We start from the raw sequence: 14426 nt of genomic DNA, 5'->3' as shown, positions 1-14426 counted from the left end.
CTCCTTCGCTAGTTTTGTCCCCCTCCCCCACCTCATCCCTAGATCTATTGCAAAAAATGAGGAAACTCTGCGGCACTTCCGTGAATGTGCGTTTATTTACCCGGTATGATGCGACATTTCAGTCCTCTCAGTGGGACTATTCTCAAGCAGTGGTTGCTTGAGAGTAGTCCCACTGAGAAGACTGAAACGTCGCATGATACCGCATAAATAAACGCACATTCACAGAAGTGCCGCGGAGTTCCTTTATTTTTTGTATTTTTGGGCTTGAGGGATCGCCCTTCAGCCGCTGGCACGGCAGCATTTGCTTGATTTACAGCGGTGCTCCTTGATTTATTTATTTTAGATCTATTGCAGGGATGTTTCTAAAAGATCATAATAACAATAAAGTACCCCTTTAAATTCTGAATTTCACTTCTCATTCCCTATATATATATATACAAAAACAGCCAGACTGCATGTCCTGAAATGGTTAAATCCCGACCAGTCGGTGAGGGACTACCACACACGCGTCAGGTGTAACTACCCAGCAACAAGCGTCCACCACAGCGTCATGCGCCCCCTGCTGTACACTATTGGTTCCACACCATTGTACTCTCCACTACTCACAGCAGCCGAGGACACGCCCCTTGGCTACGTCACAAAGCCAGCAGCGGCAGGAGCTTCACATTGTGACACAGGCCGGCCTCTCTGCCCTGGAGTCTAGCGGAGACGTCCTCCAGCCCGGAGCTGTCAGCAGCAGCGCCGCTTTAGATACCCTGGACAGCGCTCTTCCCATCGGCTGGAGTTCCCGGTGCTGGTGCTTGTCCCTGCCCTGCTGCCCTCACTATGGTAAGTGCATGGAGATGCCTTCATTCATTCATTACTGTGCACTTTACCAGGGGACAGAATGTAGTGGGTGTGCAGCGCCCATGTTATAGCGGGGTAGGCTATTACAAGGGGCTTTACTGTGACTTGCCTTGAAGCAAAGTGATGTGTAGCTGAGGTCCTGCTGAGTGCACATGGAAGAACCTGCCCCTGCTCTGGCTCTCCTGTGGACACATTGTGGTACACTTTACCCTGCCATCCACATAGGATGGGATCATAGATCCCTATAAGAAGTGATGCCACCAGGACTGCACCTCCACCATGGGATGATCCAGGGAATCGCATGGTCATTGGATATAGGCAATGCACTGTAAATGACCGCTGTATCTCTAATAACCTCTACACCCCACCATGAATGGTCATTGGCTTGTAGAGGAATAGATGTCCCTATGATCCTCAGTGCTGTGCCCACCTCCACCATTGTCTAGACCTGTGTAGATATCCATGGATGAGGTGAACCAGTATGACCTGTCAGGAGAACATAAGACCAGGCTGGACACTTGCTGGTCTGATCTCCATGAGTGGGGCTGTACAAGGGGAGGGGCGCGTGGTGGGCTGAGGAGAGGTGCGGGGAATGGCTCATTCTGTGAATTGTATGAGGAGAAACTGACTCCAGCGGGATGACCTAAAAACATTGCCAAGAACACAATGCTGCACAGATAATACACCTCAGTCACTTTTCTGATTAATGGAGCCGCTTTCTATAGGAGTATTGTCTATGTGCCTTCCTATACAGCAGGCAGCGGAAAGGACCTGAATGTTTATGAGCCGTCAAGATTTCCAATGTTAAATGTGTTTTTATAGGCTAGAACTGTGGTCATCAAACACCCTAACATAGGGGTTAGGGTGCTGGAGAACCCCAGTTCTAGTCTATAAGAACACATTTAAGCAAAGGAAACCCTAAAAATGTTCTAAAACTTCTTGTGGTACCCTTATGTTACAGTCAACCTCTACAGAGCAGCTATATAGCCACAAGAAACACTCTAGTACAGGCATGCTCAACCTGCGGCCCTCCAGCTGTTGTAAAACTACAACTCCCACAATGCCCTGCTGTAGACTTATAGTTGTAGGCTGTTCGGGCATGCTGGGAGTTGTAGTTTTGCAACAGCTGGAGGGCCGCAGGTTGAGCATGCCTGCTCTAGTAGATCACCGACTGTTTGAGACATAGAACAAGTAGCAAGATAGACTTTATGGACAAAAGTATTGGTACACACCTCTTAATTATTGAATTAAGGTGTTCCATTCAGTCCCATTGCCATAGGTGTATAAAATCCAGCACCTAGCCATGCTGTCTGCCTTTACAGACATTTGTGAAGAATGGGTTAAAGAGCTCACTGAAATCCAGAGTGGCCCTGTAATAGGATGCCACCATTACAACAGATCCGTTTGTAAAATTTCTTCCCTCCTAAATATTCCACCATCAACTATGAGTGGTATTATTGCAAATTGGAAGAATTTAGGCAACTTAGGGTATTTTCACATTAGCGGCAGGGGAGTCCGGCAGGCTGTTCCGGCGGGTGAACAGCCTGTCGGATCCGTCCTGCCGCTAGTTCACGTGTGCACCCGGACTCCCGCTCCGTCCCCATTGACTATAATGGGGGCAGAGTTCCGGCGGCAGCGCACAGCGAGAGGCAGCCGGACTAAAAGTACGACATGCAGTACTTTTAGTCCAGCTGCCTCTCGCCATGCGCTGCCGCTAGAACTCCACCCCATTATAATCAATAGGGACGGAGCATCAGTCCGGGGGCACACGTGAACTAGCGACAGGACGGATCCGACAGGCTGTTCACCCGCCGGAACAGCCTGCCGGACTCCCCTGCCGCTAGTGTGAAACTAGCCTTAGCAACTCAGCCATGAAGTGGCAGACCACATAAAGGTACAGAGCGTGGTCACCTGATGCTTCATGGCATGGTTTCCATGGCTGAGCAGCTGTATGCAAGCCTCATACCAAGTACAATGCCAAGTGTCAGATGGAGTGGTGTAAAGCACACTGCCACTGGACTCGAGCAGTGGAAACGTCTTTTGTGGAGTGATGAATCACACTTCTCTATCTGGCAGTATGGTGGAGGAGTCTTGGCTTGGTGAATGCCAGGAGAACGTTACCTGCCTGTCTGCATTGTGCCAACTGTAATGTTTAGTGGAGGTGGGATAATGCTATGGAATTGTTTTTCAGGGGTTGGTCTAGGCCCCTAATTTTCAGTGAAAGGAAATCTTAATACTTCAACATTCCAAGATATTTTGGACAACCATATGTTTCCAACAATTTGGAGAAGGTCCAATTATGTTCCAGCATGACTGTGCCCAAGTGCACAAATCAATATCCATAAAGGCATGGTTGGGTGAGTTTAGATGAGAAAACACTTGAGTTGCCCGAACAGAGCCCTGACCTCAACCCTACCAAGCACCTTTGGAATTAACTAGAATGGAGAGCCAGGTCATTTACCCAACATTTATGTCTGACCTCACCTTTTGGATGAATGGGCTAAAACTCCAAGCCTTGTAGAAAGCCTTCCCAGAAGAGTGGAAACTGTTTTAGCTTCAAAGGGAGACCAACTCCATATTTTGATGGTTATAGGAATCAGGAATAGTTTCTCCTGTTGGCAAAGTGAACCCCAATTCTGTTGGGAGGAACTCTTGGCTGTATGATAAAACTGGTGCCATGGACTGTTGAGATCCAGTGGCAGAACTTTGAGGATTCTGTAGAACACACCCTGAGAAACATAGGACTAGAAGATTATATCTTGGGTGGAACTTCAGCTTTGGAGTTTATGCCAGAGGTGTCTGATACCAGCTTTTTTCCCCCTCTTTCTGTTCACAACAACTGTATGCTTGGCAGAGGCACCTGGCACCTCTGCCAGTCAGCTGTTCGTAAGTAGTGCTGGAAGTAGGCATTGTAGAACGTCTCCACTGGATGGGCCATGAACTAGTGATCAGGGCAAAATGTTGAGACCCACCTGATCATGAGAGAAGAATTGTCACTCTCCATTAAAAGGTTTCTCAAGGATTTAACAATTGATGACCTATTCCTAGGACAGGTCATCAATATCAGATCAAGGGGGTCCATACCCTGCAGCAAGGGGGTCCATACCTTGCACTCCCACCAATCAGCTTCTTGGGAGTAACTGTGGTACAGAACTACACAGCTCCATCCATTGTGTAGTGAATGGAGCTGGTTAATGCAGCAGTGCTCTCATTGAAGTTACTGGGAGCAGTGCAGCAGTAACCTTTTTCCGTCCACTACCCAATGGACGGAGCTTTGTACTTCTGGCACTGGAGGTACTGCTGATCAGTGGAGGTGTTTGGTGTAGGACCCTTGTCGTTCTATTCTAGGTCATCAATTGTTCAATCCTGGAGAACACCCCTTAACGGAGAGTGACACATCTCTTCTCATGATCAGGTGGGTACCAACATCTAGCCCTGACCAGTATTTTATGGCCTATCCATAAAAGACAGTTGTGGTAAAATCATTTAAATGCCACCTTTGCACCCATTTTCTCTATTACATCTTATGGAAAGAAAAAGTAAAGCAACTTTTCGGATACCACCCCCTCCACCATGTCACCAGACCTGTGGAGGAAAGCGTACTTACCTGCTTCTTGCTGCTGGCTTCATCAGTCTCCCGTCACCATCGCCACTCTCTGGTCCCTGTTCATAAATTCCCGTTTCATGGGGATCACATGCCCGCTGAAGCCAATGACTGGCCACCGCGGTGACATGCCACCCATGCGTCATATCACTGGGTCAAGCCATACATGCAGGACACGAAGGAGCCAGAACCCAGCACCAGAAAGCAGGCAAGTATGCTTCGCTTCACAAGTCCAGCGACTTGGGGGGTTTGTCCGAAAGGTCCTGTGTGTACATGCCCTACGCAGATCTATGCACTGTATGCGTCTCCATGGTTATTGCTTACAGAAGCTGTGAAGAATGGGCCTGTAGTCATGTTCGACTCCACTCCCTCTGCCCCTTCTCTTTACTAACCTAGAGAAAACAATGTGGGTCTCCTGCTTCACTCATCCCCAATTCTTTTCATTACATTTTTAAAGGATTTCTCTATTCTCGCTAACCTACGGACATTAGAAGAAGACTAGAATCTTTGTTTAAAATGCAGCGGAGCAATAAAAAAGTGGTGACCGTGAAAACTTTTATGGTCCAACAACTAATCCCAGCAGACGTTCTTGCTTCCAATACGTTATATTCTTTATTTAATCTACAAAAATTGCAAAGTTACAGGACGCGTTTCGGCCCGTCCAGCCTTTCTCAACTGCATGATACTAAATGACACTTAGTACCATTTTATAGATACAATCCAAATCACCTGATCATGACATCATCAATTCATTAAACAAACAGGAAATGACATAGGTAAATCGTCAGAATGTTTCATCTTACTTTAATCCATATTCACCTCAAAGGAAACAAAAGTCCTGCAAACTATCAACAAGGTATTGCGGTCTTTAAGAAAATACACTCTACAGTCATGGCCAAAAGTTTTGAGAATGACACAAATATTAGTTTTCACAAAGTTTGCTGCTAAACTGCTTTTAGATCTTTGTTTCAGTTGTTTCTGTGATGTAGTGAAATATAATTACACGCACTTCATACGTTTCAAAGGCTTTTATCGACAATTACATGACATTTACATGACTTTGCCCCAGTCCTCAGCAGTCCATTCACCATATTTTCTGCAGAAGATCAATCTGTCCCTGATGGTTTTTTTTTAGAGAAGTGGCTTCTTTGCTGCCCTTCTTGACACCAGGCCATCTTCCAAAAGTCTTCGCCTCACTGTGCGGGCAGATGCGCTCACACCTGCCTGCTGCCATTCCTGAGCAAGCTCTGCACTGGTGGCACTCCGATCCTTCAGTTGAATCCTCTTTAGGAGACGATCCTGGCACTTGCTGGACTTTCTTGGACGCCCTGAAGCCTTCTTAACAAGAATTGAACCTCTTTCCTTGAAGTTCTTGATGATCCTATAAATTGTTGATTGAGGTGCAATCTTAGTAGCCACAATATCCTTGCCTGTGAAGCCATTTTTATGCAACGCAATGATGGCTGCACGCGTTTCTTTGCAGGTCACCATGGTTAACAATGGACCTTTTAACAGGTCAAGTCTGCCATTTTAACCCAATCAGCCCGACATAATGATCTCCAGCCTTGTGCTCGTTAACATTCTCACCTGAGTTAACAAGACGATTACTGAAATGATCTCAGCAGGTCCTTTAATGACAGCAATGGAATGCAGTGGAAAGTTTTTTTTGGGATGAAGTTAATTTTCATGGCAAAGAAGGACTATGCAATTCATCTGATCACTCTTCATAACATTCTGGAGTATATGCAAATTGCTATTATAAAAACTTAAGCAGCAACTTTTCCAATTTCCAATATTTATGTAATTCTCAAAACTTTTGGCCACGACTGTACATTAAAAACTATTAAAAACACATGACTTCATATTTAATCCCTATTCAAATCCCTAGGCTGTAGGGGATCCAATGTATGGATCCAAAATGCCTCTCTCCTGAGTAACAACTTTTTCATGTCTCCTCCGCTTCTTGGCTGATGAACCTGCTCTATTATATCTGATATTTCAGTTGTGCAATAGAATGTTTACAGTCATGAAAATGAAAAGGTATAGGTAATAAAAGATTATTTTTACTAATGCGATCTTTAACTGTCTGCATGGTCTCCCCTATATACAACAAGTCACAAGGGCATTTTATAGGATAAATCACATTTGCAGTATCACAGGTATAATATCCCTTGATTTTATAAGGTTTTCCAGTTCGCGGAGGGTAAAACTGTCCCTTTAGTACATTTGAGCATTGCATGCAATGGAGGCAGGGGAATGTTCCAAATTTCTGATGTGTAAGAGTTTTCTGTATCTGTCCCCCCTTTCATACTCCCTATGTCTGCAGGTATTAGTTGATCCCTTAAGTTTGGACTCCGCTTGTTGCATATAAGGGGTGGATTTTTTAATTCCTCCACTGTTGGATATGATTTTCCTAGACTATGCCAGTGCTCACGTATGATATTATCAAAATGATAATTGAAAGGATGGAATTTATGTATGAACGCTATACGGTTGCTCTTATTTTTAGGGACAGATTGCTCTCCCATATCACTTCTAGCCTCCAAGCGTTCATACATATTTGAAGTAGGTGGTGGTTATAATCATGTGGGAGATATACTCCTGCCATTCTGTACAGGGGACTTGAAGTTGTCACCACTCCTGACGTGTCTTTTAGTTCTTACATTCCTCATAAAATAATCATTTTTGAACATCTTTTCTTATAGCTCTACATTTTGCCATTACTCTTTTATTCCATCTAGAAAGTAAATACATGGCGCTACCATTGTCCCTGTTAAAGGGGACATGTCCCTATGCAGTTTGGCAGCACCTTTGGACAGTGTTAGACTGTGCAGTTTATACATAAACTTCTAGCAACATAGAGTTATAACACGAGAATTGTTATTGCAAAAAGTTACTGTAAAGGGGGAATATTAGTCACCAATATTTTGCGAATATCGATAATTAATATTCCTAAATAGGAGGAGCCGTCTAGTGCTGACTCCGCCTATTTATGCCTTTATATAATAAATAACACAATACTTTCGCTATGCTTTACACTAATCACTATACTAACTGCATGCGCCTTACTCACTACCGCTAACAAGTATACACTACACAAAGGGTACTAATATAACGGTATTTAATACACCAAGCACGCAATACAGTAATTACACAACACTAAATACACAGTACTCCACTACACTACACGTTCCCAAATTCCACCCACAAACTAACTATACAATACACACATACAAGTATATTAACAATAACCCACCCGTCTGCACTGTCCCTACGGGGTATAAGGGGTTTCATTGTTTGCAGAGCATAGGCATGCTCTCCAGAACCAGGGGATGCAGGGGTTAACCAGCAGGGTTAAATGGTAGGGGGGTCAGGGATGTCAAGGGTTAACCAGGGGTACAGCAAGGGTTAACCAGGGGAATCAGGGAGGGTAAAGGGTCCAAGGCAGGGAACCAGGGTTATATGCGTTGGTGGGATAGTGGGGGGGTGCTACGGGGGTGATACTTGTTTATGCTCGTCGTCCAGGGTGATTCTGCGCTCCTCCTGAGCGCTGATTGCGCTCTCTCATGGTGGGGCAGGGGTCCGGTCAGGATGTCCTGAGCGCAGGATGCGCTCTCAAGGTGGGGGGTCCCGATTCTCTCCGTCTCTGTGGGAGAATATCAGGCAGGGGGGGGTCCGGTCGGCCGCCTTTTGCTGAGCGCCGGACGCGCTCTCCTCCACGTGGGGGGGGCCAGACCCTCTCTGCCCTCCCTGAGTGCCGGGCCGCCGGATATTTAAACCTGGCCGCCCGCACTCCCGCGCTGCGCCGCTCACCAGGGGGCGCGCGCGCGCCCCCCCATCATCCACGTGGGCCGGCGCAGTGATATGATGTCACTGCGCCGGCCCGCACATCGGGGACGCGCTGCAGACAGGTGGGAGGTCCTTTGATCTCGGCATTCCGGACATCGCAATGGTAATTGCGATGCCGGAATGCACATAATAGAGGGAATGGAGGTGTCTCCTCTCTCTCTATTATGTTTAATTATCTCCAGCAGGGCTGCAGATAATTAGAACAAAAGGATTCAAATTCATTAGAATTTGAATCCTTTGAGGTCACCAGAATGACCGAACCTTGTCCGGTCATCCTGGCGCCTTCATACATCAATGTGAATGCTTGGGGCACATTCACATTGATGCATCTGGGTCCACGTAGCGGGGGATTTTTATATATATATATATATATATATTATACATGTGTATGGATGCTTGGGACACATCCATACACATGTATACATTAATCATACGTCAGGGGGCACATAGGTTATGAAGGGGGCACAGCCCCCATACTATAAGAGGGCACAGATATAAGGGGGCACAAGCCCCTACATACTATAAGGGGGCACAAGCCCCTACATATATCTCACAGGGGCCACTTGTATCCCACAGGGGCCACCATGAGCCCCTGGGGATCACCATGGGCAGAGGTGCGCAGATGCTGGGCACATCTGCGCACATCATCCCATGGTGCGTTGGTTAATGTATGCATATATACCATACATGCCCGCACGTGTTTGCGGGCATGCATGGATATACATGCATACGTCTCAACCCTTCCTCAACAGTTACTAAAACAGACACGTCAGGAGAGGTGAAAGTCCCTGGTAAAAAGTTTGTCTTTTTATGTTCCTTTTATGGCACAGATAGGCGCCTTCTGCCATTCAAGGCTCTGTGTTGTGCCATCACAGTATGGTAAGGCTACATTCACTTCTGCGGTAAACGTATTGACTATAATGAGATCCGGTGACTTTCTGACATATGTGCCAGTTTTCGGCTAGACAGAAATCGTTGCATGCAATGGGTTTTGACCAGTCGAAACCCGTCATTCTGCCGGAACCCAGCTTAATCCCCGGCAGATCCCATTATAGTCAATGGGGTCCACCGGTTAACAGCAGTATGCGGCTAGGCCAGATCCGGTGAACTCCGGCAGTTGGTTTTAGCCAGGACAGCCTGCCAGATAGCTGCTTGCATTACAGCTGTCGCACCAGCTATTTTACAGCATGCCAGTGTCATCGTGTTAGCATGTTTCAATATCTCCCCTGCAAATTTCATATATGGTGTAGCATTCGCCCCCTAAAAACAAACCAGTGTCCAAGCCACTTCTTTGTAGTTACATAACTAGTTTAAAATTATATGGTGCACTAGGGCCAAATCTGGTAATTCATTGGCCAAATCAAACTACACTGAACAAAATTATAAACACAACACTTTCGGTTTTGCTCCCATTTTGCATGAGCTGAACTGAAAGATCTGAAACATTTTCTACATACACAAAAGACCCAGAGTGGCCTTTTATTGTGGGCATTCTAAGGCACACCTGTGCAATATTCATGCTGTCTAATCAGAACCTTGATATGCCACACCTGTGAGGTGGGATGGATTATCTCGGCAAAGGAGAAGTGCTACTTTGTCGAGATAAAGGAGAAGTGCTCACTAACACAGATTTGTGAACAATATTTGACAGTAATGAGTCTTTTGTGTATGTAGAAAATGTTTCAGATCTTTGAGTTCAGCTCATGCAAAATGGGAGCAAAACCAAAAGTGTTGCGTTTATATTTTTGGTCAGCGTATATAACTGTTCAATTTTTCATGGGCCATATATGGGACCTGTAGGTAAAGACTAGCAGGACCACACATCTGGCAACATGTAGTAACCAGTGCATTTGTGCTTGATTCAAAACGACCGGTTTATAAATCCCACTTCTCCATTTTTCAACGTTGTGCATTAAAATACGTGGTCATTTTATGTGCATTCTGAGGAAAGATCTGAAGTTCTGTATATGCACTCTGCACCTCATGTTGGACTCAAAAAGTTTGAGCTCAACATCAAAAGCCAGGAAAAGCATTGATACTTGTTAGAAAACTCATATCCAATGAGCAAGATAAGTAGAGCAATGAAATAAATACAGCTTTCCGCAGTGTCCATATACAAATAGGTATCTCACATTATTACTAAGAAAGGCTTTGATAAGATGTGGACATCAGTCAATATCAGATGAGACTTTGTAGTTGTACTGGTTTCTTCAGGTGTATTATGGCGGTTACACTGCAACCTATAGACTGTAGATAACATAACCCTTGACTCCGGGGGAAGGCTTTGTTTTGTGTGAGGATGGTAACCAAGCAATGTTGCTGCCCAACACAACCTACTATGTATGTTAAAACCCTATTTACATACCAATGCATTTGAAAGGTCTTCAGACCCTTTTACCTTTTCACATTTTGTTAAGTTGCTGCCTTCTGCTAAAATGAAAACAATTCAAGTGGATCAATCTGCACTGAATAACACAATGAGAAAGTGAAGAGAGAATTTTAGAAATGTTTGCAAATTTGTTAAAGAGAAAAAATTAAACGTTCACATGGGCATAAGTATGCAGACCCTTTGCTATGACACTTAAAGGGCTTCTGTCTCCCCCCATTGTGCAATTTTCATTAGCCGACATTAGCTATTTGCTAATGTCAGCTGAGTGCAATCATACATGTCCTACCTTTGTCTGTGGCTTATTTCTTGTAAAAATCATACTTTTATCATATGCAAATTTCTTCACTACCAGCAAGTTGGGCGTGTACTTGCTGGTAGCCGCTGCATCTACCACTTCTAGACACGCCCCATCTACTCTTGATAGACAGGGCCAGCGATCGCTCTCCTCCTCCCGTTGGCCCCCTCTCATGCTGAATTCCCGCGCCTGCGCCGTTACGTTCCTCGATCGGTGCAGGCGTACTGAGTGAAGGACGTGCGCTTGCCGGCTTCTTCCTCAATTCGCCTGCGCCGATTACATCAAACTACACCCGGAAGAGAAGACTGCCAGCATCATCGATAATCGGTAGTCTTCTCTTCCGGGTGTAGTGTGACATAATAGGGGCCTCTTATTTGCCTTGATCATCTCTGAGATGTTTCTACACTTCGATTGGAATCCACATGTGGTGGATTCAGTTGATGGACACGGGTTGGAAAGAGACATCCCTGTTAATATAAGGTCTCAAAGCTGACAGTGCAAATAAGAGCAAAACAAGCCATGAGAAGAAAGAACTGCCTGTAGAGCCCACAAACAGGATTGTGTGGAGACACAGATCTAAAGATGGGTACAAAAAAAAATATGCTGCACTGAAAGGACCCAAGAGCATAGCGCCCTCCATAATTCTTAAATAGAAGAAGTTTGGAACAACCAGGACTCTTCCTAGAGCTGGCTGCCCCACCAAACTAAGTAATCAAGGGAAAAGACCTTGGTAAGTGAGGCAACCAAGAAAACAATGGGCACTCTAGCTAAACTCCAAAGATGCTGTGTGCAGATGGGAGACACTTCCAGAACGTCAGCCATCACTGCAGCATTCCACCAATCTGGGCTTTATGGCAGAGTGGCCAGAAAGAATCCTCTCCTCAATAAGACATGTGAAAGGTCCAGGGGTTTCGGCCAGCGCTTTTTCCTATAGCGTGCAAGCACAGCCACCACTGATGGATTGCAGGGTGATCGGAACCCCTGGAAACAAGCAGTGTATAGTGTGATGGAAAAATTCATCAGGCCAGCAAAGGAGGCAATATGGACAATCACAATACATTAGTAAGTGTTGTGTATTAACTTTGTCTACGTGATAAATGCAATTTACTAAAGTGAGACAACCCCTTTGAGTATCCTACACAGTTTTATGTCATCAGCAAAATCTAACACTGTACTCTTAATCCCGTCCAAAAGATCATTGAGAAATAGATTAAAGAGATCAGGGCCTAAAGCCTGTATTACACGAGCATATTTTCTGTCAGATCACTAATGAGCATTCGTAGTAACACTCGTTAGCGATCATCTGGCAGTGTAATACTGCCGTCGATTACCCAATGAATGAGCAAACGTCCAATCATCAGGCAATCCAAATCTTTAGACGGGTTTAAAAAGAATCGTTTGCAGGCAACAGATTGTGATGTCTAATCACGATCTGCTGCCGGCAAACAATTCAGTATAGGGAATAATGATCGCTGCTCCCTATACTGAGGAGGAGATAGCTACATGTAATAGCAGAGGTCTTCTCCACTAGCGAGCAGGCGATTGCTGGGAAGAAATGCTTCCTTCCTGACAATCAACGGCAGAATTGGGCTGTCTAATACAGCCTTAACACAGATCCTTGGGGTACCCTGCTGCTGACTTTAGCCCATTTTGAGTATGTGCCATTTACTACAACTCCTTGTTTTCTATTCCCTGGTACCTGGACTTGTAGCTTCAGCACAAGGCTCTTGTGTGGCACTGTAATAAATGGTTTTGTAAAACCCAGGTATATCATATCTGCCGTATGACCAACATACACTTACCTTCTCATAGAACCAAGCATGTTGGTTAGGCATGACCTGTTTTGCATGAATCCATGCTGGTTATCAGTTATTCATTTATTCACCTCTATATACTTTTGCAGCTCATCTCTTAGAATATCCACAAATGTTTTACATACCGCATGTGTCAAGCTTACTGGTCCTTATTTACATGTTTCTACCTTTCTTATAAGGAATCTGTCAGCACTGAAATACTCCCTATACTATATCAAGCAGTGTATAGTGTAAGGCTACTTTCACACGAGCGTTCGATCGGATCCGTTCTGAACGGATCCGATCATAATAATGCAGACGGAGGCTCCGTTCAGAACGGATCCGTCTGCATTATATTGGCATATAAAAGCTAAGTGTGAAAATAGCCTCAGACGGATCCGTCCAGACTTTCAATGTAAAGTCAATGGGGGACGGATCCGCTTGAAGATTGAGCCATATTGTGGCATCTTCAAACGGATCCGTCCCCATTGACTTACATTGTAAGTCTGGACGGATCCGCACGCCTCCGCACGGCCAGGCGGACACCCGAACGCTGCAAGCAGCGTTCAGGTGTCCGCCTGGCCGTGCGGAGGCGAGCGGAGCGGAGGCTGAACGCCGCCAGACTGATGCAGTCTGAGCGGATCCGCATCCATTCAGACTGCATCAGGGCTGGACGGAAGCGTTCTGCTCCGCTCGTGAGCTCCTTCAAACGGAGCTCACGAGCGGACAGCAGAACGCTCGTGTGAAAGTAGCCTAAGTAACACTGAGTTCGGTTATGTCATTTTTATCTTCATACTCACTTGCATTTGCTCCAACAAACCAGCAGTTCACTGGAAAATGGAGAAGACTCAAGAGAGTCCCCCCAATGCATTTTACTGTTGGTTCGTCAGAACACAGCATCAGAATGCAATGTATGAAGATAAAAATTACATAATTGGATTCTAGTGTGAGCACCACTTACACTATACACTGCTTACTGTAGTTTGGGTGGGGGGGGGGTGGAGCTGACAGATTCCTTTAAATTGGTACCTCATCAGCGATCCTCCAGTTCTGTGGTAGTGACCCTATTACAAGTGAGTCTAAGAAGATACATGGTCTATTTAGTTACTGAGCTCAATTCCCTCAGTACCCATGGATGTATGCCATCTTGGCCAGGGGTTCTTTAAATATTTAATTTGCTCAAACATAGCTGAACATCTTCTTGTGTTAATATAGTGATATTTAATGGCTAACCTTGATTACTGCCCTCCTGAATGATATCAGGCACTGGCAGCTCAATAGTGAACACAGATGAACAGTAACAGTTTAATATCTCTGCCTTCGCTTTGTCCTCTACAGTTATTTTCCCATGGTTATCTTTTAGAGCACCAGTATCATGACATTTTTTTTCTTTTTGGTATTTGTATATTTATCAACGTTTTTGGGATTTGTTTTAATGTCGTCCTCAATTAGTTTTTCTGTGATTCATTCAGCCAACTTTATTTCATATTACATTTCCTGTCAAGCTCTTTGTCAGGGTACTTTCACACTTGTGGCAGAGGATTCCGGCAGGTAGTTCCATCGCCGGAACTGCCTGCCGATCCGTCAAAACGTATGCACACTGATGGCATTTGTCAGATGGATCAGGATCCTGATCTGTATGACAAATGC

General features: G+C 45.1%; 1 protein-coding gene across 1 annotated transcript in view; it reads left to right on the top strand.

Annotated features, from left to right (window-relative positions):
* Positions 1-660: 660 nt before the first annotated feature.
* The window catches only part of ELOVL2 (ELOVL fatty acid elongase 2), a 107221-nt gene continuing 93455 nt past the window's right edge, over positions 661-14426 (top strand). The window contains exon 1 of the mRNA XM_044294352.1: positions 661-828. Within this exon, the coding sequence (XP_044150287.1) occupies positions 826-828 (3 nt within the window). The 5' untranslated portion in view covers positions 661-825. The remainder of the gene's footprint in view (positions 829-14426) is intronic.

The sequence above is a fragment of the Bufo gargarizans genome, chromosome 5, assembly GCF_014858855.1.
Source record: "Bufo gargarizans isolate SCDJY-AF-19 chromosome 5, ASM1485885v1, whole genome shotgun sequence".
Classification (NCBI taxonomy): Eukaryota; Metazoa; Chordata; class Amphibia; order Anura; family Bufonidae; genus Bufo; species Bufo gargarizans.
This window is presented reverse-complemented; position numbering and strand designations above follow the sequence as displayed.